The following is a 26,941-nucleotide window of genomic DNA, read 5'->3' as shown; positions in this document are numbered from 1 at the left end:
TGGACTGATGAGACAAAAGTTGAACTTTTTGGAAGGCAAATGTCCCCTTACATCTGGCGTAAAAGGAACACAGCATTTCAGAAAAGAACATCATACCAACAGTAAAATATGGTGGTGGTAGTGTGATGGTCTGGGGTTGTTTTGCTGCTTCAGGACCTGGAAGGCTTGCTGTGGTAGATGGAACCATGAATTCTACTGTCTACCAAAAAATCCTGAAGGAGAATGTCCGGCCAACTGTTCGTCAACTGAAGCTGAAGCGATCTTGGGTGCTGCAACAGGACAATGACCCAAAGCACACCAGCAAATCCACCTCTGAATGGCTGAAGAAAAACAAAATGAAGACTTTGGAGTGGCCTAGTCAAAGTCCTGACCTGAATCCAATTGAGATGCTATGGCATGACCTTAAAAAGGCGGTTCTTGCTAGAAAACCCTCAAATAAAGCTGAATTACAACAATTCTGAAAAGATGAGTGGGCCAAAATTCCTCCAGAGCGCTGTAAAAGACTTATTGCAAGTTATCGCAAATGCTTGATTGCAGTTATTGCTGCTAAGGGTGGCCCAACCAATTATTAGGTTCAGGGGGCAATTACTTTTTCACACATGGCCATGTAGGTTTGGATTTTTTTTTCTCCCTAAATAATAAAAACCATCATTTAAAAACTGCATTTTGTGTTTACTTGTGTTATATTTGACTAATGGTTAAATGTGTTTGATGATCAGAAACATTGTGTGACAAACATGCAAAAGAATAAGAAATCAGGAAGGGGGCAAATAGTTTTTCACACCACTGTATGTACTTAGATTTAATTGATAGACGTGGATCATCCCCTCATGAATGAGGGTGGTCTGGCTTTGAAAATACAAATGTTGCTCAAAAAACAGCAATCTACAAACTATGTTGGGAAGTGGTTGCTGTTAAAAGACAGCTCAACAAGTAACTTGTTTCATAATCTGTGAAATAATCACTGCACAGAATATGAAAAGCTTCGGGGCACAGTTATCTAAGAAACTCCACCCAAAAATATTTTGTTTAAATGCTACTTACCCTACATAGGGTGTAGTGGTGTCCGAGAAAAATAAGTGATCAATGCTGGACAGTGGAAAAAGATGTGAAAAATGTCAATGGGGAAAAACACGATAAAAAAAATTCTCCCTTAAATCGTATCGCGTAATGAAAGACAGGTTTCTTTACCAGTGAATGAAAGGGAAAGGCAGATCTTCCATTCAAACACATTGCATTACGGGAATGATATTTTTGATGTTTACATTCAATGCAGCCACTTTCAGGAAGTAATTGTTAAGAACATTTTAGCAGAAAATGCATACATTTTGCATGTTTTGACCATACAAATTGATACTGGACTGGATACTGTGGATTACGTGATATAAGTTCTTTTTTCCATTGATGTTTTTCATATCCTTTGGCATTATCCAGCATTAATCACTTACTGGTGCCACCGAGTTTCAATATTTAATATTTCACTTCTCCATGAATGCGTTAGATGTACTGTACATTTTTGCTTATCTTCGCCTTTGGCATCCAATCCAGTAGATGTTGCTAATGTGCCTGGTAAGGCTTATTATGGGAAAAAGTACTTTACTATCTCCTATAAAACGGTGTGCCCTCTTTAATGGAAATCAGCATCTTCGACACTTAAATCAGATGTGTGGATAGCTGAACATCCAGGCCAGCAGATTCCTACGAGACAATCGCACATTAAAAACGACTGGGCACCTATGGCGGATGTGTTGTAGACAAGCGCAGTGTATGCCAGTAACAGCGGAAGCAACCTTGCTGCCTACATGCAGAGCTGCCAAAATGACTTGCTGTTGTTCCAGTTTGAGCATTGGCAAGTCCAATAACATTGCTTCTCTTTAAGCACTGACTAGCTGTACTGCTGCTATGGAAAAAGTTTGCAATGTGCCACACCCGGCAAAGCAAGTGGGCAATTGATGGAATTCTCTATGGTGGCCCCAAAGGGCAAGCAACAAAAAAAATATAAAAATGTGACACGCACATTCAAATGAGGTGGTGACATGCACCTGCACTTAATGAGTGCAGAGCTGTGAAGATATATATTTTTTTATTTATTTATTTTTTTTTAAAACACTAGAATTACTCGTTAAATCCGTTCGCACCTCTCTGTCAGCATCTTTTGTCCTATAAATGTGGTTACAGCGTGATCGTGATCGAGAGAATAAAACTGAAAAAAAGGTAACTTTTACAAGTACCATAAATGTATGTCCCAATGTACCATATATTTCTCTTTTTTATTTATTTGAATAAAACTGAATAAAAAAAATAAAGTGACGGTGAGATACGAATAAGGCAGATTCACCAGCGTTTGTGTGTCAGCTTTTATCCCTCCAGATCAGAGAATGTGCAGTTCCATTGCCTCAAAACACTACTCACATCTACAGTTATTCCCAGTTTCAAATAAAAACTGACAGCGTCAGATCCCTAGGGTGGTAGTATGTATCGTGATCGTGACTGAGTGAATAAAAATGAAAAAAAAAAAGGTAACTTTTACAAGTACAGTACTATAAATGTACACGGTCTGTTGCAGACGCAAACCAAATGTATGCGTGTACTGTATAATATTAACAATAAGAGCAGCTCACTACTGAAAAAGGCAAAAATAGGAGGCAGTCAGGATCAAACCGGGGACTCTTGATTACAAGTCTGCAAATCTTACCGCTACACCACAGAAGCTGTTGGGTTGTCCTTGAAACTTTTGTGAAAGTGTTTATTTGATCTTTGGACTTCAGGCTACTTGCGAGTCATTTTCTGTTGATGTTTATTTCCATCTGTAAGTGGACTTCTTACTGGAAAAGATGGAAACTTTTGAATTTTAGAACGGCTTGGAAGATGATTGCCTGAAAAATTTTACTCCAGTCAAATGAAGAGGGAGTGAAATGAAATGCGACGTGTGTCTGTGAATTTTATAATGGACACATACAGCTTTCTGTAAGTACATCATTTTTAGTTGCAATACCTCAATCTCGTGGTTTAATCGTAAAAATCACAGCATTTTCCGTGTTTGGGTTAATGGATTAATGGATGTATGTAATTTATTTTGTAACACCCTATTAGCATTTGGTAATGTGTTTCTTTTAACATTTGTCCACATTTTTTATTTATCTTAAAGAGTGAACAGCATGCTAATTATTAAGCAAAACAATGTAATCGAGATGTCGAATCTATACTAATAAAAGGCAAAGCCCTCACTGACTGACTGACTCACTCACTACTAATTCTCCAACTTCCCGTGTAGATAGAATGCTGAAATTGGGCAGGCGCATTCCTTACAGCTTACTTACAAAAGTTGGGCAGGTTTCATTTCGAAATTCTACGTGTAATGGTCATAACTGGAACCTATTTTTATCCATATACTGTAATAGATTGCAGCTCGATGGCCATGGGAAGCGGAGTTGTGTCTCACATCATCACGCCTCCCACATAATCACGTCAACTGACTGTGAATGCAGTATGTAGAAAACAAGGAAGAGCTCCAAAGAGCGCTGAAGAAAAAAACGCATTACACAATTTATAGACACGCTTCCGCTGCCAATTGTCATGCCTACGATGAATACCATATTCGCGAGATACAAGTTTAATGAGAAGACACGAGGACTTTGGATCACTTTTTTTAACGGAGTTAAAATTGCTGGAGCGAGAAACTTTTAAGTGCTGGGCCTCAGCTAACATTAAAAAAAGCCGTGGATATTGCAAGATCACACAAGAGAGCGGCTCACGTGAACTGACTGAATGCAGTACAAGTGATCTCTTCGATGAATCAAACCTGTTCAAAAAGCGCATTACACAATTGAGAAGGTAGGAAAAGAATATGAAGCGAGTGACGCATACAAGCATATTCATGAGTGCAGCTACTTCGGAAACAAAGCACGGTGTAAACCTAAAGTTTAAATTAAGTTCATAGACAGGCTGCCGCTAGCGTTTGTCATGCCCAAGACTAATACGATATTCGTGAGATACAAGTTTAATGAGAGGATGCAGGGTATAAACGAGAGTTTTGATCACTTTGTAACTAAGTTAAAATTGCTGGTGAAGGACTGTGCTTATGCAAATTTCGAGAGACTGTGTTTGTGAAGGGACTGACAGTTAAGGCGGGTGGGGGAGTCACGTCATCATCTCCCCTCCCATTCACCTCATTTCATTCACTTCATTTCGCGCCGAGCTCAGCTCCGCATCTGACGTGGTCTTGCCGTTCTTTTTCCTTAGTGTTTAGTCCTCTCTCCTTTACTGATTTATATGAAGGAGAGTTGAGATCGTCAGGGATAGAATAATGTTTGGCTGAAACTCAGCAAAAGTGTTAGAGAAACTTTTAAGTGCCAGGTCTGAGCTAACATTAAATAAAGCCGTGGACATCAAAATCTAACAGACTGTGTTTATGGAGGGATTGACAGTTAAGGCAGGTGGGGGAGTCACGTCATCATCTCCCCTCCCATTCACCTCATTTCATTCACTTCATTTCGCTCCGAGCTGAGCTCCACAGCTAACATGGTCTTGCGGAAGCAACTTCGTCATGCTGCCACCAAAAACTCACAGAAAAATCCACAAGTTAATACACACGCTGCCTCTAGAGTTTCTCCACACTCTGAATGTATTTCTCGCATCCCCGTTATACCCTCTTATCTCCCATTTCAATTCAAATGCCTCCAATTTCCAGTAAGGCACTGCTTTTTCTAACATTTAGTCTTCAAAATTGTATACAGAAGAATAAGATTTAAAGAGTGACATATTGTTTTGCCATTCAAGACAGTAACAGAAATAAATCTTAATGAAACATTTTGGAATAGGAGAAGAAAGAAATGTGAGAGGTGATTTGTCTTCATTTGTACAAAAACTACATTTTGGGGATATATTAATGTCATACTTATGAATTAATCTGTTAGTTGGCTACTACTTATTCATAATTTTGAAATGGATTTCTTTAACGTTGTTTGGTAGAAAAAACTTCTATGGCACAAAACAGGCAATTTTAAAATTTATGTCCAAAGCCATCAGAGAAGTGTGGTGTGCGTCTGATGTGGCAGTGACAGACTGGGCACCTGCTGTTGTCACTTGTCATTAGCTTATCACTTAAGCTGTTGGTTTAGAAGGAGTACACACACATACATTTAACTAAATATAATGGAGAAGGGTTGCACCTTAGAAATAACTTGTTTTTCTAGCTGCAGCAATAAGAAATAATGGCCCTTTATTGTATTTTTTATTCTTCACCCTACAGGATGCCCAGTGGTAACCAGCCTAACATGTGGCTCAACAGATGCCAGTATACTCGAATTCTGAGACATAATTGTATGTTCTTTTCTTCTGCTTTTAAGATGTCCAGTTTGGGATGATGTGCTGTTCATGTTAGATGTGCTATTTCTAGAGGTAAGACTACTGCAGAATTCCTGCAAAGCCTCCCCAAAATTATTATTTGATCTGTAATATTTTGCTGCCTTGAATACTGACCTCTATGTTTGCTCACTCTGTCCAGTAACTAACATGGGCTTTTTAATTTTAGACAGGAAATCCTCAGAGTGTGAATCCTCGCAAACACAGAGACTAAGGCACAGAAGTACCAGCAATCACAAAACGGGGATGTTATTCCGTTTTGCAAAATAACATTTATTTTCTTAAGTTACTGTGCTTTGTTGTTGGATTTTGAAAGAACCAAGACTTAATTTTAACTTAAAACAAAACTAAGGCAGGAGAAAAACAAAGATGTTTTCATGCAAGTACCGACACCTGAACACATTACATTAGAAGTTCAGATATACAGAGATTGTAACACAATGTCAACTGTATGCATAATAGAAAAGTAAACAAAATGATACTACATATAAGGACAATTAAGTTGGGGTTCTTTCAAAATCCAACCAAAAAACCACAATAATTAAAAATAGTATTGTTAGTTAGACTTTACTCTAAGTAGGCTCTATTGTGATAGTTTACTTTGATAATAATTGATATACAGGTGTACCAAGAAAGGAGGCAGAAGAAGAAGGGTACACATATATACATACATACATACATATAAATATATACATATATACATACATACATAGAAAGTCAAAACTTATTTCTGAACATATAAAGTCAAAACCTGAATATATAAAATCAGCGTCGGAATATATAAAGTCAGCGCTGGAATATATAAAGTCAAAGATTGAATATTTAAAGTCAGCGTCGGAATATACAAAGTCAGCGCTGGAATATCCATCCATTTCCCAACCCGTTGAATCCGACCACAGGGTCACGGGGGTCTGCTGGAGCCAATCCCAGCCAACCCAGGGCGCAAGGCAGGAACCAATCCCGGGCAGGGCACATGCATCATTTTCAAAACATTAACTGAACAGTGTTTTTTTTATTTATTTTTCTAAATATGCTTTTCTTAACATGTTTCAGTTTATTTTAGTTTACTAAAAATGTGCCCGAGTCGTTTCAATCAATATATTTTGACTTTATATATTCAGGAATGAGTTTATATACTCCGATGTTGACTTTATATAATCAGGAATGACTTTATAAATTCCGACGCTAACTTTATATATTCAGGTTTTGATTTTATATATTCGGGAATGACTTTATATATACCGACGCCGACTTTATATATTCAGAAAATCAATGTATTTGCCTGTTTTGCACCCCATATATACATACACACACACACACACACACACACACACACATATATATATATATATATATATATATATATATATATATATATATATATATATATATATTTATATTTATATTACACATATACACATATACATACATACACTGTGTGCACAATTATTAGGCAAGTGAGTATTTTGACCATATCATCATTTTTAATGCGTATATTCCAACTCCAAGCTGTATTAACTTGAATGCTTATTGGATTTAAGTACGTCAGGTGATGTGTATTTGTGTAATGAGGGAGGGTGTGGCCTAAGGAGATCAACACCCTATATCAAGGTGTGCAGAATTATTAGGCAGCTAGTTTTCCTCGGGCAAAATGGGCCAAAAAAGAGATTTAACTGACTCTGAAAAGTCAAAAATTGTAAAAAGTCTTTCAGAGGGATGCAGCACTTTTGGAATTGCTAAGATATTGGTGTGTGATCACAGAACCATCAAACATTTTGTTGCAAATAGTCAACAGGGTTGCAAGAAACGTGTTGAGAACAAAAGACGCAAATTAGCTGCCAAAGATTTGAGAAGAATCAAACGTGAAGCTACCAGGAACCCATTATCCTCCAGTACTTTCATATTCCAGAGCTGCAACCTACCTGGAGTGCCCAGAAGTACAAGGTGTTCAGTGCTCAAAGACATGGCCAAGGTAAGGAGGGCTGAAACCCAACCACCACTGAACAAGAAACATAAGTTGAAACGTCAAAACTGGGCCAAGAAATATCTGAAGACAGATTTTTTTCAAAGGTTTTATGGACCGATGAGATGAGAGTGACTCTTGATGGACCAGATGGATGGACCTGTGGATCAGTAATGGGCACAGAGCTCCACTCCAACGTGGAGGTGGGGTACTGGTATGAGCTGGTATTTTTAAAGATGAGCTAGTTGGACCTTTTGCATTGAAGATGAACTCAAAATCAACTCCCAAACCTACTGCCAGTTTTTGAAGACACTTTCTTCAAACAGTGATACAGGAAAAAGACCACTGATTTTTATGCAGGCCAATGCTCCATCACTTGCATCGAAGTTCTCCACTGCGTGGCCAGCCAGTAAAGGCCTTAAAGATGAAGGAATAATGACATGGCCCCCCTTCCTCATCTGACCTAAACCCTATCGAGAACTTGTGGGCACTTCTTAAACGCTAGATTTACGGGGGAGAAAAACAATACACCTCTCTGAAGAGTGTCTGGGAGGCTGTAGTCACTGCTCCACAAAAGCTGATCATCAACAGATCAAGAAACTGACAGACTCCATGAATGGAAAGGCTTATGACTGTTATTGGAAAGAAGGGTGGCTATATTGGTCATTGATTGATTGATTGATTTTTTGGAAATGTCAGAGATGTTTATTTGTAAATTTTGAGGTGTTTGTTTATTATTCTCACTATAACAGATGAAAATAAACAAGTGAGATGGGAAAATTTTCATTTTTCCTTTAGTTGCATAATAAATCTGCACACTAATAGTTGCCTAATAATTGTGCGCACATATGTATTCCCCTGATGATGTTCACACTCACATTTCCGTTGTGAAACATTCAGGTTTCAGGTTTATTAACATTTTGGATTGACTGATAGCACTGTGTTTGTTCCATATTAAAATGAATCCTCAAAAATACAACTTGCCTAATAATTGTGCACACAGTGTATATACATATACATACATACATACATACATATATATATATATACACACACACACACACACACACAGTGGTGTGAAAAAGTATTTGCCCCCTTCCTGATTTCTTATTATTTTATTTTGCATGTTTGTCACACAAAATGTTTCTGATCATCAAACACATTTAACTAAATATAAACACAAGTAAACACAAAATGCAGTTTTTAAATGATGGTTTTTATTATTTAGGGAGAAAAAAAAATCCAAATCTACAAGGTCCTGTGTGAAAAAGTAATTGCCCTCCCTGAACCTAATAACTGGTTGGGCCACCTTTAGCAGCAATAACTGCAATCAAGCGTTTGCGATAACTTGCAATGAGTCTTTTACAGCGCTCTGGAGGAATTTTGGCCCACTCATCTTTTCAGAATTGTTGTAATTCAGCTTTATTTGAGGGTTTTCTAGCATGAACCGCCTTTTTAAGGTCATGCCATAGCATCTCAATTGGATTCAGGTCAGGACTTTGACTAGGCCACTCCAAAGTCTTCATTTTGTTTTTCTTCAGCCATTCAGAGGTGGATTTGCTGGTGTGTTTTGGGTCATTGTCCTGTTGCAGCACCCAAGATTGAGATGACAGATGGCCGGACATTCTCATTCAGGATTTTTTGGTAGACAGTAGAATTCATGGTTCCATCTACCACAGCAAGCCTTCCAGGTCCTGAAGCAGCAAAACAACCCCAGACCATCACACTACCACCACCATACTTTACTGTTGGTATTATGTTCTTTTTCTGAAATGCTGTGTTCCTTTTACGCCAGATGTAAGGGGACATTTGCCTTCCAAAAAGTTCAACTTTTGTCTCATCAGTCCACAAGGTATTTTCCCAAAAGTCTTGCCAATCATTGAGATGTTTCTTAGCAAAATTGAGAGGAGCCCTAATGTTCTTTTTGCTTAACAGTGGTTTGCGTCTTGGAAATCTGCCATGGAGGCCGTTTTTGCCCAGTCTCTTTCTAATGGTGGAGTCGTGAACACTGACCTTAATTGAGGCAAGTGAGGCCTGCAGTTCTTTAGACGTTGTCATACATATACATACATATACAGTGGAACCTCGGTTTACGAGTAACTTGGTTTACGAGTGTTTTGCAAGACGAGCAAAAAACTTTTAATAAATTTTGACTTGATAAACAAGCGTTGTCTTGCAGGACGAGTAGTCTCTGCCGACCCTCACGTGATCACAACTTCTCTCCCTCACTCACTCACTGCGGGATTGTGGCTCACTCTTATAAGTCAACATCTGTGCTAGTATATAGCATTATTGTGTGTGTGGAAATGCCCCCCATGAAGAAAAAAGTTGAAAAGGAAGGTGGTAAGAAGGGGATGATTACGGTGGAAATTAAGAAGGAAATCATAGAGAAGCATGAACGTGGTGTGCGAGTGGCCGACATTGCAAGATTTTATAAAAAGCCTACTTCTACGATATGCACGATATTAAAAAAGAGAGAAGAAATAAAGGGGCTAGATGCAGCAAAAGGAGTCACGAGAGTATCAAAGCAACGGCCACATGTTCTGGAAGATGTAGAAAAGCTGCTTCTCGTGTGGATAAATGAGAAGCAACTAGCAGGTGACACCGTGACCGAGAACTTGATCTGCGAGAAGGCAAAGGGCTTGTACGCCGACCTCGTAAGTAAACTGCCAGGTACGTCAACAGAAAATGAAGAAGGCTTCAAGGCCAGCAGGGGATGGTTTAATAACTTTAAAAGGAGAAGTGGCATCCATAGTATTGTGAGGCACGGAGAGGCTGCAAGTTTGGATGCTAAGGCAGCTGAGGCATTCGCTGCAGAGTTCCAGGGGCTAATGGTTTCTGAGCGTTACCTGCCACAGCAAGTTTTTAACTGCGATGAGACGGGTCTTTTTTGGAAAAAGATGCCAAAGAGGACTTACATTACAGCAGAGGAGAATGCAATGCCAGTCATAATCGCAAACCGAGGTTCCACTGTGTGTGTATATGTGTATGTATGTACATACATACATACATACACACACATATACATATATATTAAGAAGAAAATTAAACCTTTTTAAACTGAGGGAAAATATACCAATAATTATTTGTTATGGATCTCTTTGTATACCACATTGTGAGTTCGGCCCTCCGATTGTAATATGACCAAGCTTTGCGCTGAGCTTACTCTTGAGCATGTAACATACAGTTGGCCATGTGAAAAGTAATCTTGTTTCAAATCTCACAGCTTGGATTGCTGCTGTCATAATCGGTTTGAGTTTCATGGTTTGTTTCAATTACGACTTGTGTTGAAGAGACATTCGGCATCTGTCAAGCGTTTTAAGTATACAACCGGTTTCATCAATAACTTCACATCCAGCTTTTGAGAGTTTAAACATTCATCAACATCAAAGTGTCCACTACTGAAATCATCACCTGTGAATCTAAGATGTTTAAGAGGCATTGGCGGTTGTCGAAAGGTGTAAAATATTTGGCCATTTCGGTACACCTGAAAGTGACAACCGAACAATTCAGCGGCAGCCATCAACTCACATGCAGATCCATAGGTGAAGGGCTTAAGCATTTCACTCTTATAGTGCTCCTGTGTAGTATAATTATCTCCTCTACTGTCATCAGTCCACACCTTGAACATGTCTCAGTCATTCAATAAATAAGACACAATGTTCCTCCAGATATCAAGAGTGAGCCTGATACGGCCATGCAATATGTAACAAAAAGAATGAAAAAGGCAAGCGGCATCTCCGGGCATGGAAACAACTCGGTAAGTGACAGTTCTTTGATCGATGGTGATCACCTCGATAGACATGTTAATGGGGGTACGGTTGGAATGATAAAGGAAATGGGTACCTTAACAATGTAAAGTAAGTCTAAAATACCTACACAATAACTATCTAAACAATAAAACAGCGGAGAAGACAGTGGATTAAATAAAAAGGCTGTAGTTATCAGCAGGGAGACGTGAATCCCGTGGCAAAGCAAGGAAGGGAATGTAGAGACCAGAGTGACGGACAGCCTTATATAGGCAGGCAGCCAACAACATGGGAGGCGTTGGGATGGGGGACCCAACGCTGCCTCACACGGTGACTGAACTGCAGGCTATGGAATTATATATGTACATAAGTAGGATTCATTTAGCGCTGGGAACCTGCATACCAAATTTCTTGAAGATGGGTCCATAAGTAACAAAGACCGTTGAAAAGTTCAATATGGCGGCCGACAGTGGCATCATACCACCGAAATAAGTACATACATTGGTTTCGGTTAGCGCAGGGAAGCCACCTACCAAATTTCATGAAGATGGGGCCATAAATAAGAAAGTTCAACATGGCGGATGTTGTCAACCGTTATGCGTAGAATTTTGAAATGAAACCTGCTTAACTTTTGCGGTGTGTGTCACTACCTGGTCCCCGTTGCCATCCCAATCCGCATGCATATTGAAAGGCTACGTCATTGCACACTTTACGGTGCTGCCCAATTTGTTTAACGCATGCGTGAACACTTTACGGCATGTTAGGCTTTCAATACGCCTGCCCGCGCAAATCGGACAGGCACGCAGATAGGGTAATGACTGTGCAGCCTCTGTGAGACTCATTCCGGGGTGTGTGCTCAATTAATGAGCTAATGCCTCAATTAATGTACGGTAATTTTATTGGTATTTATTTTGATTATTGAAACTTACCAGTAGTTGCTGCATTTCTCACCCTAGGCTTATACTCAAGTCAATAAGTTTTTCCAGTTTTTGTAGGTAAAATTAGGTACCTCGGCTTATATTCGGGTCGGCTTATACTCGAATATATAATAAAGCCTATATAATAGGCTTTCTGAAAACGCAATAAACAGAAAAGTAACTATCAGGTTTTGAACAGCTGACCTCTCAAATCAAAAAAACATTTTGGATTTCATTTTCAGCACGCCCTAATGTTATGTGGGAATGTGCAGATAAATGTTAAAAATATTTTACAATTATTCGACATGGTCCCTTCTTTGTCAAAACATAAACCTTACTTTTCTTATGCAAATCTTTCATGCTTATTTCCATCCTAAACATAGGCTGAAAGCGCAATGCGTCAATAATGGTAATCATTGAGTTTTCAAACAGTAAGTTATCGAAAGTGTGAAACATTTTTCTCCATACCAAATGATGTTATCCTATCCCGTATTGATGAACAAAGAATGCAATTTCCCAAGGCCAAAAGAGCACCTGGAAATCAACAATACCACTATTACATCCCTACAGAAGATGGCAAACTCAAAGTCAGCCAGGTGTCTGGTGAAGACAGTCAATTGAATGTCCTAATATTTACCACTGAAGCAGCAGCTGTGATCCTGCCCTCTTACAATCACAACCCAGATGGATCAGATGCTTCCCTCACATTAGACCAGTGTCCTTTTGGAGGCTATGCTGGGTGATGAAAATTGTATGATGAAAATTGCTGGATAGGTGTGATTCGTGACAACAGTAAAGCAGAATCAGACATCCTAATTAATATGTTTCATGCATCCAATTTACCCTGCACAGTCTTTCCATTGGCCACCTAGAGACGATATTTGTTGGGTGCCATTACACTGCTTAGTGCACCTACAATGGTCAGTGGGAGGCAGTACCATCCTGATCTCAAAGATGAAGATACCCTATACCAGGGGTGTCGAACTCTGGGCCTGAAGGGCCGCAGTGGCTGTAGGTTGTCATTCTAACCGTTTTCCTAATCAGTCACTAGTTTTCACTACTAACTAACTTCTTTTCCCATTACTTTAATAGCCTTGTTTTTGAGGATTCAGTCCTCTAAATTGATTATTTTCTTCATTAAATGACAGCCAAACAGAAATGAGACATGAAAAAAGCCAACCGATGACCAGCTAAATTGGGGCTTCAAACTCAAAACCAATTCCACTCCAACCACCTTCTTAATGAGAAGCTAACTCTTGCTGTTTATTAAACCAGTTATTTAATTCTGTGGCTTGTTGCTGCTCTCTTTCTGCCACAGCAGCCACTTCCAACACTGTTGATTTTCTGCTTTTTTCTATGAACACTGTCAAAATGTTTTAGTGACCTCAGAGATCAACTTTACTGAGACCTACACCTTTCTTTATTTTCAGATATTGTGTGATGGGCACAGGTGAGCTGGGCAGGTGGTGGCTCGTTTTGTGTCTCATTTTTGCTTGGCTGCTAATTAAGGAAAAAGAAACTAAGGTAAAATAAGTTAATCAGCAGAAAAAAACAGTCACTAATTAACAAGATGGTTAGAATGAAAACCAGAAGCCATTGTGGCCCTCTAGGACTGGAGTTCGACACTCCTGCCTTACACTCTGCTCTTCGATTGAAACAGAAATGAAATGGGTCACATTCCTGATGCTGCAATACCAAGATATTAACATTTCACTATAACTAGTGTTTTATTTAATGATAAATCAAGCAGATGTTGTTCAAGTGTTGGGCTTAATGTGCCTTTGGTGATTTATTTATTTCCAATAATCCTGTACCCAAGTTACTGATGAAGAACTTGATGATTATCATTACTGACAAATGGTGAATTTAGCCCATTTTTAGAATGGGAAGTAAAAATTCAAGATTCACATTTGAAAAGTAAGATTTGTTTTTTGAGAAAGAAGGGACCATAAAGGATACAGGAAAAATAATTTTAAAAATGCCTGGACAGTCCCACAGTGCATTAAACTTTTCTGAAAATCATTTAAGGGGTCTGCTGGTCAAACTCTGATGCAATTTCTTGATTGTTTATAATCTTTTGAAAAGCCATTGGAAAAAAAACATGAAAAAAATTTCAGTAGGCTGTATCAGTTATAATTATGCTTTCTGGAAGCCTAAACGTGGAAAAGCCAAAGATGCAAATATTTTTTTTCCATTTTTGAAGGTTTGCTCTTACCAAGTGGTGTCATCTGGACCAAACATTTTGATTTCGTTTCATACTATAAAAAGGTACCAGTTGAGCCCGCTGGGTTGTTTAGTTCTTGAGATATGGTCTTGTGAAATTGATGAAAAAATAAAACCTTATCAATTTGGCTTTATCTTGGAAAGTATCGATCTTACGTCAAAATAATTTTGCAGGGTGTCTGGATAACATGGGTACACCTGGTATTTTTTCTGAATATTTTGAGACTAAAGTGCATGTGAATCGTTTGTTTTGACATTGAATGACCCTATAGAAGACATTCATAATTCAAAGTGAATGCTTCTCTGCCTTCTGTTTTATCACATAAGTTTGTGCACAATGGAAATAATTAACCCTTTAAACACAGAGACTGAAAAAAAGAGAGAGAGAGAAAAGACTGCAGGGTTGAAAGATGTTCTAGATTTTAATGGGAAAATTACAGCAAACTGCATTTTATATAGTAAGTTTAAGGCTGGGTCATATGGACTTAAAATGATACTGTGATTATTTAGAACCAAACTAGAATATTTAATATTTCTGGATAGGCTTTGAAAACATTTTAATGCCCATAATTTATATATGTGAACACATGGTTTCTATACGAAAAAAAAACTCCAAAATGTGATATATTCTCTTACAATATGAAAGATTAGCAAAGAAAAGTTTTCTTTTTCCTTTTCAAAACAGTAGCAATTTCATGAACAGCTGTGCTACAAAGAAACAATTCAAACAATGATTTTCCCCAACATTTTTGTTTAATATCTCCTCACTTATATTTGAGTTTTCACTGTGTGTTCTGCATCTGTATCGGTCAGTCAGTAAGCATCTATACTAATAAAAGGCAAAGCCCTCACTGACACGCTGACTGACTCACACATCACTAATTCTCCAACTTTCCGTGTAGGTAGAAAGCTAAAATTTGGCAGACTCATTCCTTACAGGTTACTTACAAAAGTTAACCAGGTTTCATTTCAAAATTCTATGCGTAATGGTCATAATGGTCGACAACGTCTGCCATTTTAAACTTTCTTATTTATGTCCCCATCTTCACAAAATTTGGTAGGTGGCTTCCCTGCGCTAACCAAAACCGATGTACGTACTTATTTCGGTGGTATGATGCTACTGTCGGCCGCCATATTGAACTTTCCAACTGTCTTTGTTACCTATGGGCCCATCTTCAAGAAATGTGGTACACGGATTCCCAACGCTAACTGAATCCTACTTACGTACATATATACGTCCATAGCCTGCAGCTCAGTCGCTGTGTGAGTCGGCGTTGGTCCCCCATCACCACGCCTCCCATACTGTTGGCTGCCTGCCTATATAAGGCTGTCCGTCGCTCCGGTCTTTTCATTCCCTTCCTTGCTTCGCCACGGTATTCATGTCTCCCTGCTGATAACTGCAGCCTTTTTATTTAATCCACGGCTTCTCCTCTGTTTTATTGTTCATTTATAACGATTATAGTTATTGTATACGTATTTTAGACTTAGTTTACATTGTTTAGGTACCCATTTCCTTTATCGTTCCAACCGTATCCCCATTAACATGTCTATGGAGGTGATCACCATCGATCAAAGAACTGTCACTTACCGAGTGATTTCCATGCCAGGAGATGGCGCCTGCCTTTTCCATTCTCTGGGTTACATATTGCACGGCCATATCAGGCTCACTCTTGATATCCGGAGGAACATTGTGTCTTATGTATTGAATGACTGGGACAGGTTCAAGGTGTGGACTGATGACGGTGCAGGAGATAATTATAGTACACAGGAGCACTATATGAGTGAAATGCTTAAGCCCTTCACCTATGGTTCTGCATGTGAGTCGATGACTGCCGCTGAATTGTTCGGTGGTCACTTTCAAGTGTACTGAAATGGCCAAAAATTTTACACATTTGGACAACCGCCAATGCCTCTTAAACATCTTAGATTCACAGGTGATGATTTGAGTAGTGGACACTTTGATGTTTATAAATGTTTAAACTCTCAAAAGCTGGATGCGAAGTTATCGATGAAACCGGTTGTATGCTTACAACGCTTGACAGATGCCGAATGTCATTTCAATACAAGTCCTGCAAATACTAACGTAGTTGAAACAAACCATGAAACTCAAACCGATTATGACAGCAGCAATCCAAGCTGTGAGATTTGAGGCAGCTTGGTCATATAACAACCGGAGGGCCGAACTGACAATGTGGCATACAAAGCGATCCTTAACAAATAATTATTGGTATATTTTCCCTCAGTTTAAAAAGGTTCACTTTTCTTCTTAATAAAAAATTTTAAGGCAGTACTTTGCCGCTGAGAAGCGTGGGTATTTTGCTAGTTTTATACAAAGACGAAGCGCTTGATTCATTACCATGCTAATTACTGATCTTAATAAATGTGCATATGTATACTATACGCTTACTCTTTGAGGATTTAACATCATTTGTAACAGTTCCAAATTATCTAATTTGCAAATCTGTGCTTTTTCTTTGAAAAAGTCTATTATGTGTGCAGGTGTTTATTTTATAACAATTACCAGCACAGTAAGTACTGATTTTGAGCCGAGCAACTCAGACAGTTCCCAACAGAAAGTTTGAAACAAAGACATTTTTCCTTGATTTACCCCTTTGTTCCACAGTTTAAAATTACAAATCACACAACTCAGTCTTTTTTTTAAAGTGCACTTTGCAGACTTTAGTTTAGGGGGATCACAATACATGTCGCTCTCACGACATAAAAATTACATCACATTTTACACATAGCCCCCTCCCCCATTGCAAGACACCATAATGTTTATGACATAGCAATGGCAGCTATATTAAAGCAGTTATTAGTATCTTGTTGCATATCCCTCGCATGCAATTATTGCTTGAAGTCAGCAATTCATAGACATCAACAGGTGCGGAGTATCTTTTTTGATGATGTTCAGCTCCTGCTTGTCTTGGGGACTTGTTCCCTCAAGTTTTTTCTTCAGCATATGGAAGGCATGCTCAACTGGATTTAAATCTGGCGACTGGCTTGTTCTTTGAAGAATTTTCTGTTTTCTAGCTTTGAAAAAGTCCTGTGTTACCACAGCAGTAAGTTTGGGATAATTATCTTGTTGTAGGATTTAAATCGAGTGACTGGCTTGGTCATTCAAGAATTTTCTGTTTTTCAGTTTTGAAAAACGCCTGTGCTGCTACAGCAGACAGTTTGGGATAATTATTTTATTATTAGACAAATTGCCATTAAATGGAGGCATTTAATGGAACTTGAGCAGATAGGATGTTTCTATACAGTATATAAGTGACTGTACAACTGCGATCGGCAGTTACGTTACCAATGAATATAAATGTGCCTGTAACTGTGGGAGCCATACATGCCCAAGACTTAACACCTCCACCACCATGTTTAACAGATGATGTGTATGCCTTAGATCTTGTACAGTTCCTTTTCATCTTAACGTAATGCTATTGCAATGAATCTGATACAGGTCAATCTTTGTCTCGTCTGTCCACAAGACCTCTTTCCTGAAAATGTGTCAGTAGTGTAGTAGTGTGCCAGTAGTGGCAGCCATACATGCCCAAGACTTGATGCCTCTACCACTATGTTTAACACAGTGGTCTCAAACTCCGGTCCTAAAGAGTCACAGTGGCTGCTGGTTTTCATTCTAACCCTTTTCTTAACTGGTGACCAATTTTTGCTGCTAATTAATTCCTTTTCTTTTCATTTTAATTGGCTTGTTTTTAAATATTTGTTCCCCTGAATTGCTTCATTTCTTTCCTTAAATGACACCCAAACAGAAATGAAATGTGAGGTGAGTGAGGCAACAGAAGACCAACTAAGTCAGGGTCTAAAACTCCAACCAATTTCGCTGCAATCAGTTGCTTAATTTGGTGACGATTCTTGTTAATTAAACCCATTCTTTAATTCCATGGCATGTTGCTGTTCTCATTGTGCAATGGCATACATTTCCAAAATTATTGATTTTCTCTTTTCTAAGTGCACTATTAAAATGTTTTGTGGACCTGAACAAAAAACATTCCTGAGACCTTCATCTTTCTTTAATTTTCAGATATTGTGTGATGGACACAATTTGCTGGTCATGTTTTGGCTCATTTTATATTTCATTATTGTTTGACTGCTAATTAAGGAAAAAGAAACAATTGAGGGGTCTGAGTCTTCAATAACAAGTCAATTAAAATTAATTCAAAAGAAGGTAATTAGTATCAAAACCAGGCCTCCGAGGACCGGAGTAGGAGACCACTGGTTTAACAAATGAAGTGTCTTCTTTAGATCTTGTGCAGTTCCTTTTCATCCCAATGCTTTGATATTGCAACATCTCAATGTTTTCCTATTGCAATTAATCTGATACAGGTTAATCTTTGTGTTGTCTGTCCACAGGACCTCTTTCCAGAATGCTGTAGGCTCTATTATGTAATTCTCCCAAACTATAATCTATCCATCCTGATTTTGTTGCTAACTAGTGATTTGCACCATGTAGTGTGGCTTCTGAAATTATGTTCATGAAGTCTTCTGTGGATAGTAGTCTCTGACACATACACATCTGCCTCCTGAAGACAGACAGGCGCTTGGGGCTTTTTCTTTACCATAATAAGAATTCTTATCAGCAGTGGAGATCTTCCTTGGCCTACAAATCTCTTCTCAATTACTGACCTACCAGTATATTCGTTCTTCTTAATGATATTCCAGACAGCTGATTTACGTAATCCTAAGGTTTCACCAATATCTCTAACAGTTGGACTTATTCTTGTTTTTCAGCCTTACAAAGGCTTCTTTGATTTTCACTGGCACAGCTCTCATCCTCATGTTAAGCAATGGCAACTACAGAGACCAAAGGCAGTCTAAAGGTAGAAGCAAGCATGGGCATCTTATGCATGCACTAATGAAACACCTGGGATGCCAAATGGTTCAAACTTTATAGTATCCCGAAATTGAATTTCTATATGGCATGACTGAAATGTATACAAATACACTTTTATTAAACTTTAATAATTTAAACTAAGTTTTTTGATTTGTAATTTTATTGGAACACAGGGGTAAATCAAGGGGAATTTTTTGTATGTGTCCTATGGAGGGCACTGTAGTCTTGTTATCAATTTAAAAAGCAATGCATTTTAAAACAAGAACTAGAAATATACTTTAACTGAACGAAATCCTCATGAATGGGTTTGTTTGTGATTCTTAATTGACTTCAGTAGGGAATGCATGTGTTTGCAAATCATAATCCAGGGACTGAAATACAACTTCAAGCAACTGACTTGCTTTATGCTAATTAGACTGAAACCTAATTAAATTTTACTTTAGAAAGCACTGTGGCCTCTAGCTCCAGACATGACTTGCTCAGCTAAAAACAAACCTTTTATCTAAAACTGCACCACAATTAGGCAATTAAAATAAACAGAGGTATCTTCCTCCTTTCTCCCAGATGAGCCTTTGCTGTTTCTACTCTCTGCCAAATAAAAAGCTCACCAAACTGAGAAGAAGAGTAGTCTTTAAATGTTGGACCTAGAAGTACTTCTTCTATCAAAAACATTTTATGGAAAAACTTTCAGGTTACACAAATGAGTGCTCTAACAAGGTGCAAATAGCACATTTTCAATTCCATGTCCCTTAAAATACCATTAAATGGTGTTTTGACTGTGTGATTTTAGTCTGGAAGATCACTTCTAAATGATACTTTTGCAACGTTTCTCAAAAAAAGTTTTTACCTTAATACCACTACCAAATTAATTTTAACCCCTTACAACTACTCATTAATCAGACACATTGCTATGTACAAGATACAATCAGATTGACTGTATATAAAATATTATCAATGTTAGAACTATAAGATTTTCCAGTGAAAACACTGAAGAATTTTCTAGTTACCTGAGGAGGGTAGTTGCTTTCGGAGGACCACCTGGAAGACTGGTCATTAGGTTTATCTACCAAAATATTCCTACAAAGAAAAAAAAAAAAAAAAAAGGGAGAGGTTTATTTTGAAGAGAATATGCATTGTAACCACATCACTGAAAAAGTGTAGTTTCCAAAGGCATATCAAAGGTTTAAAATTCCGGCTAACTTACAATATGCTACTGCTCATTTTTAATAAGCAACTTGGAAGCTTTCCTATATAAGTAAATAAGTATGACTCTTTATCTGCAACACGTCAGAAAAAACTGAAGTTAAAACTTCAGAAGTTGTGCCATATACTTGCATCCATCTCCATTTACTACATTTCATGTCAGGTAAGACACAGTTTTACTTACCTTTCGTCACATTTAGGCATTATGTTCCTTGACCACTCCTAAGAATTACTTTGCATCTAGTACAATATTAATTTAAACAAACAGTACAAAACAAATCTCCCAACACCAAAATCAGATGACAAGACAATACACACAATTTTTATGGTGTTGAGGAGTAGTCCTACTGATTACAGGCTTCAAAAGGGCCATATAATTGGTCAATATTATGCCTACTTACTATGGCATTTGCCACAGTTAATCATGAAAAGTTGTCAAAGAAAGCCATTAACCATGACCATTCTGCTTCACAAGAATGTCCCTAATATAATACTCTGCAAAACTGTGGATCCAAGATACCCCACACCGACCTAGTGTACCAGGTCTGGCTAGGCATGAGTAAAACATATTGATCACTCTGTAGGACTACATCCACAGGATGCTCTATGCCAATGATAAAGAGGACAAACCAGATACAGAGGAGTGGATGTACGGGCAAGAAAACCATTTCATCCGAGAGATCACAGAAAAGCTTTGTGAACTTTGGAACAACTGTATTCAGAGTGCTCAAAAGGATTGTGTTGAAAAGTAAAACTTATGGTTATAGTAGTGTTTTTCTTAATAGGTCATGCTTTAAATGTTTTGCTCATCAGTCATACGGCCACAGCAACCGACAACTTAACATAACAGAGAAAGTAAAAGTACAGATATGTTGGGATATGACTTTGTGTGAGAACAAAGGCTAACATTGTTAAATTTAAACAGGCCTTTTGAGGAATACAGGGCAAATCGAAGGACGTAACAGAATATGTACTGTGTGCAAGATGCTATACTGGGGAAAGGGCAAATATGGTATGGAAACGAGAAACAGTAAAAGAATACAAAAATTAACAAAGACTTAAAATTAGTTACAGATATATGAAAGATTACTAAAACAGTTGGCTATATATTAAAGAAAGTCAGAAAGGAAGCTTAATTCAAAACAGGTGTGCAAAGAGGAGGAATCAGCAGATTCTACGCACAGTATAACACAAAAGGTAAGAATGTGTTGGGTTTGTACTAAAATTTTGACTTCAATGTCAATACCAGCTTGAAAAGCTGATGTTTATTTCCAGTAAGAACATCCGAAAATGCTGGTACCATACCTTTTTAAATTTTTGCTTTTTCTGTACTTTTTCACAACTGGTATACATTGGAACCCTAGTAGGTAGTATGGAAAATACAAAAAAATTAACAAAAAAAAAAAAAAGGTGGGCTTACTTTAGAGACAAAAATGAACAGCAGACATTATACTATACAAGATAACAAACAAATGCACTTTAAAAAGAAAAGAAAAAAATAGAAAATTAGGTGGAAAATAATAAATATGGTTAAATAAGCAATTTTTTAGATAAGGAATGAAACAGTACTGAATAAAATGCTATATTATTAACAATTTTGTAGTGTCTGTAGTGGAATGGGTGATTAGACCTAACAGAAAGAATATGGAGTGGTCTATTATAACTAGGCTGGAGATGAATGCTTAATATATTTGTAGACGCAAGTTTAAAAAAAAAAAAAGTGTCATGGATGGACATGACGTAATACAAGTAGCATGTTGCAAGGCTTAGAAATACGGTCTTAAAAAACATCCGAGAACCTCCTTCATGAATTTTGCGTAAAACCATGCACATTTTAATGGGCAGCCTCACACCATGCATACGCACTTTTCTGCTCAGTTTTGCAAAGCCGTGCCATTGTTTCTGTGTTGTTTCCCTATTTGTTCATATTTGTATCCATGACGCAAGGATTTTGTCAAATACACTGAAATTAACTGCATACAGTATCATTTACAAATTTATTTCACTTGATTGTAATCATTCTGTAACAATATAATGGTGCATAGAATGGTCAAACTATTCCAAATACCACAGACCTTTTAGTGATGTTATGAGACAATACAAATTGAAGAATTAGAAGGGAGCGTGTATTTATAGATAATGATGACGAATGGCTTCGAAGTCGATTTTGAGTTCCAACAGCTATCCCTCTTGAAGCTGTGTGCTGAACAGACTTTGAAGAATTGTGCTCTACCTGCTCTTTTGCAAGTTCTTTCCAATTTCAAGTTTTTAGCCACAGGACCTTTTCAACTTGAACTTGATGACCGATCGGGTATTTCACAATCATCACTAAGTCACACCATGTCAGCTGTATAGGATGGTATTATCCACTTGTCATCCAAATATATAAGATTTCCTTTCACTGAGGTTGTACTGGGAAAATTTCAAGTGCAATTTGCTTGTGTCTGCTCATTACCATTAAATTTTAAAGAGAATTTAAAAAAAAAACACAACTATTCCTTATTTCTGGTGCCAAAATATACCATTTTAAAAATAGATTTTTCTGTACTTTTTCAGTACTGGTATACCGTACAACTCTATGCCCAATAAGCTTGTTGTGCATGATAACTTAATTGTCTTTAGATAATTTTGTATTTTCAAAATACCAATAAGAAAAGTGGATTTTTAAAATTATTCACAATGCATGTAGTCTCATTGGAGAAATTACTGGTTTTCATTAAGAATATGCACGTTATCTGTTGTGTGCGAAAATGACTTGACAGAGAGAAAACTCTGGTAATTTGATAGAAAACATAAAAACAGCCCTTCCTGGGGGGTATTTTTCGTACGTGGATTATTCGTTTAGCTGGATGTAATTGTTGATGATTTGGCCTGATCCTGGATCTGTCGGTTTTTCGAAACTCTTGCTGGATGTGTTGTCATAGCAGCACATCCAAATCCTCAAACCTGCTCGGAGCAGGTTATTTCTGTGTAAACAAGGATTAGCTCACACACTTAATCAGTTTCCGTGCATGGAATTCATTCAGTCATGGCTTCACTGTTCATGAACGAGCAACGAATTGATATCGGTGCACAAATTATAAGAAGAGAATTTCATATAGAGAGGGTTTTGCACGATCAGCAAGATCCTTTATTGCCCCCGGATGAAATTCTTTTCAAAAGATACCACTTTAGCCGAGGGGGAATATTGTACCTCAAAGATTTATTAGCACCTTATATTCAAAGTCAAATTAGGCGAAGTTAGGCTCTCACAACCACACAGACAGTATGCACTGCTTTGAGGTTTTTTGCAAGCGGCACTTTTTTTATATACTGTAGGCGATGTGGAAAATCTATCTAAAAGTGCAGTTTGCCAGGCAATTTGTAAAGTCTGTTTGGCTCTGAAATAATTCCTTCGGATTTTCATAGTGCTTCCTGGACACCTGCGTGAGCAGACAATAAAACAGGAGTTTCATGCCATTACAGGTACACAGGTAAAAACACCCACAGTTCCATAAAGAATCTCACAATAAGCCTAACATTCTCATTACCCAGGATTTCCAAATGTGATTGGGGCACATGGGACTGATCAGAGTGGAGTTTGATCAAACATTAATTGGAAAATGTACCTCTCCTCCTTATGAATAATCAGACACAGTGTCTTCATCAAATATTTGACCTTCCTCAATATCTCGTTGGTCAGACACAAGTTCTAGGGATATGACATTCCCTACAACTGACCCAAAAAAAAGAGAGCTACAGTATATGGAACATACCAATGGCACACATTGCAGACAAATATATGCAATGACCATCCTTTACCTGAAATGAAGTGACCACTGCATCCTGCCACTGGTTCTGAGGAGGAGCTTCCCCCTGGAATGCCCTCAGAAACAGGGCGATGGGCATTTTGCTAGAGAGCCAACTCTTCTGCAGGGGTTAGGTCTGGACCACGTGGACCTCCACCTGTTTTTTGCTTGTCTGCCTTCTTATTAGCTTTAAAATTAATGTTTTTATATTATATATGATTCTTTATGTCAACAATTTTTTAATTATATACCAATATTTACCAGTCTGAAGTATATTCTTGTACTTCACTTTAACCTGTTCCCATGTTCTCACATTTGATCTGGAATTATGACATATTAAATAATAATTAATCTGACACATAGGAAATGCAACGCTGCATTCAGTAAGTACAATGCACACTACTTAGCGTTTGTTGGCCACTTTTTGCCAGCCGTCTTTTCTGGTTTGGGCTACTTTTGCAGTGTTACCCCTTGTGCATATTAAGTCTTGAAATTCTTTGTATCCTTCGAATAAAAAGGTCCTGCTCCGCTTATGTGAAAAAAAATGCACCCGTTATTTCGTTATTTTGTTACAGCCTATCAAAGACTTGCTGATCATGTCTTCTAGACTCAATATATATGGGCTTTTCAATCAGCGTGGGCGTGTGCAATCATCTCAGATAATTAGATCCAGCTAGACTAATCTACCATACAGCTGCGTTTGAAAAACTAACTTATCCCAGATGAGTTTCACTGGCATTAACTCATCCAAGATGATGCATCTGATCTCGGATGATTTAAGCGACGTACGGAAAATACCCCCTAATTTTGGTTAAACTTGTGTGTAAATTCCTGTGCATAACCAGAACTGCATCTGAAAGACAGTTCAGTACAGCAGATGAGACTGTAACTCCCACCATTGTCTAGCAAAACCAGAATCAGATTCACTACCTGTACACTAGACTCAAAGGAGCTTAACTTTGTATTTCTTTGTTTTGTAGCAAAGGTAGCTGTGCATTTGATAGGAGTTTGGCCAATTCTTTAATTTTATGGCTAATTGCTATATACACTCATATTAGGCAAGGTGGAAAAGCATCAACAACTAAGTCCAGCCAATAACAAACAAAAACAGTATGTTATAAATTAACTTCATCAAATTTAAAAATGCAATCTTGGAGTTACTCCCCTTTATACTTTGTGGGAATGCATGTTAAAACTATACCAATCACGACAGTCAAGCATGCAAGAATGAATGAACAAATTAAAAAGTAGGAATGAATTTGCTTCAATTATATTTTTAAGAGACAAGAAGTGCAAGTAGCTTCAAAGCTCTTGTTCATTAACAGACATGCTTGCATAAGAAGATAAAGACTGTAGAAAAATGTACAAGAGTGATTTGTAACTCACAAACATTTCAAATCATGTATATGGTAGTGATGAACAAATTCTTATACAAATACTCGTACCTATATTTTACATCTGCAATGGGAAAGACAATTTGAATTGTCCCCGCTGATAACTTTTACATCTTTAAATAATGAAAAGAAGTTTGAAAAAGGATTATGCATCTGTGATGATACTCTCAAGCTAATACAAAGCTGTGCAGACCTTTATTCTAGGTACTAAATATTTATGTTCTTGGGATAGCTTACAAAAATAGTGAACAAGTCTTACTTGGCGGCATCGTGACATACTCGCCCACTTAGCTACTAGGGACTGGAGCCTCTTCTCGCAGCATTCCACCCCTGTCTGGGACAATCACACATACCAAGTACTTGCAGAACCCTCAAACAAGATCTGCTGCATCACTAAGCGCCCGTCAGGGAGAAGTCAATGAACACTTCCCTATCACCTAAATGGCAATGTTGAACTCCTGCTGTTGCTCTGCCTTCCTACAACGAAGACCACTCGCAACAGTCTTCAGTGATCAGTGGCTATCGACAGTGACTGACACCACTGATCATTTCTACAAGGTACTCACCTGGCCCACCACTACTGCCCTCCAAATGAACGGGTGGCAACAATGGGAATGCTGAAGAGTCGCGGGGCACCGTCACGCTGCGCATTCGCTGCACTGGCATGCTTGGAGGCACCCAGTTGTTTCAAAGAACCCCGATGCGACTTTAGTTTGTGTATCTGCTAACAATGCAGAACTTCGGTAATTTAGAATGGCATTGCCAAGAAAATGCGACTCATAAAATCAAAATTAGCAGCTAATACGGTCGGAGTTTACACCGGGTGCCTGTTGCCTAATTTACCGCGTATTTACTTTCAAAGCCGAGGAGAAGCACTGCGCGCACTACCTGCTGGCCACTGCAACCTTTCGTACGGATTACCTTTTCCAATGCGCTGCCGTTAAAACCAACGTTTTTCTTCCACCCTCGGGTCATAATGCAAGCCTGTAAATGCATTGTGCAGCACCAAAACTTAACATGGGAGCTGGCCGTGTAGACAGCATTACGCTAATGAGGTAACAAATAATGTAAACGTACGAATAAGGTCCTCTATGTGTAAAAGAACCCCACACGCCAATTTAAAAATCGTTAAGTATCACTCACTCAGGCAAGTAGGTAGAGGAGTACGAGCTCCATTTACAAACACTGTAGGCCAGAACTCGGTTCTCTGGAACGGCCGCCATCTTGTTTAGCACAACCCAACAACAGCGGGCAGGCGCAGGACGGATTGCCTGCTCTTAAAGAGACAGTAGCACGCTAGGTAATTCCATTTTGGTCTCGCACGCTTCGCGAGGATGCCGATGCTCAGTTTAGTGCTTTTTCATTTTCAGACGTGCAACATGGAAAGGGCAACAAGGCACTACGCGCAGCTTACCTGACTCGTGTGGTTTCAGTCACAATCCATTCTGGATAAAGTTTCATTTAACACCCTGGTTAAAATTTTTATCTTCG

The 26,941-nt window shown here is 38.2% G+C and overlaps 1 protein-coding gene across 1 annotated transcript in view; it reads right to left on the bottom strand.

Moving 5' to 3' along the window:
• Positions 1 to 26,687, bottom strand: part of mkln1 (muskelin 1, intracellular mediator containing kelch motifs) — a 108,183-nt gene extending 81,496 nt beyond the window's left edge. Inside the window, exons 1-2 of the mRNA XM_039761355.1 lie at positions 26,594 to 26,687; positions 20,073 to 20,142 (exon numbers count right to left, since the gene is read on the bottom strand). Of these exons, the coding sequence (XP_039617289.1) occupies positions 20,073 to 20,142; positions 26,594 to 26,673 (150 nt within the window). The 5' untranslated portion in view covers positions 26,674 to 26,687. The remainder of the gene's footprint in view (positions 1 to 20,072; positions 20,143 to 26,593) is intronic.
• Positions 26,688 to 26,941: the final 254 nt, after the last annotated feature.

The sequence above is a fragment of the Polypterus senegalus genome, chromosome 8 (assembly GCF_016835505.1).
Source record: "Polypterus senegalus isolate Bchr_013 chromosome 8, ASM1683550v1, whole genome shotgun sequence".
NCBI classification, from domain to species: Eukaryota; Metazoa; Chordata; class Cladistia; order Polypteriformes; family Polypteridae; genus Polypterus; species Polypterus senegalus.
This window is presented reverse-complemented; position numbering and strand designations above follow the sequence as displayed.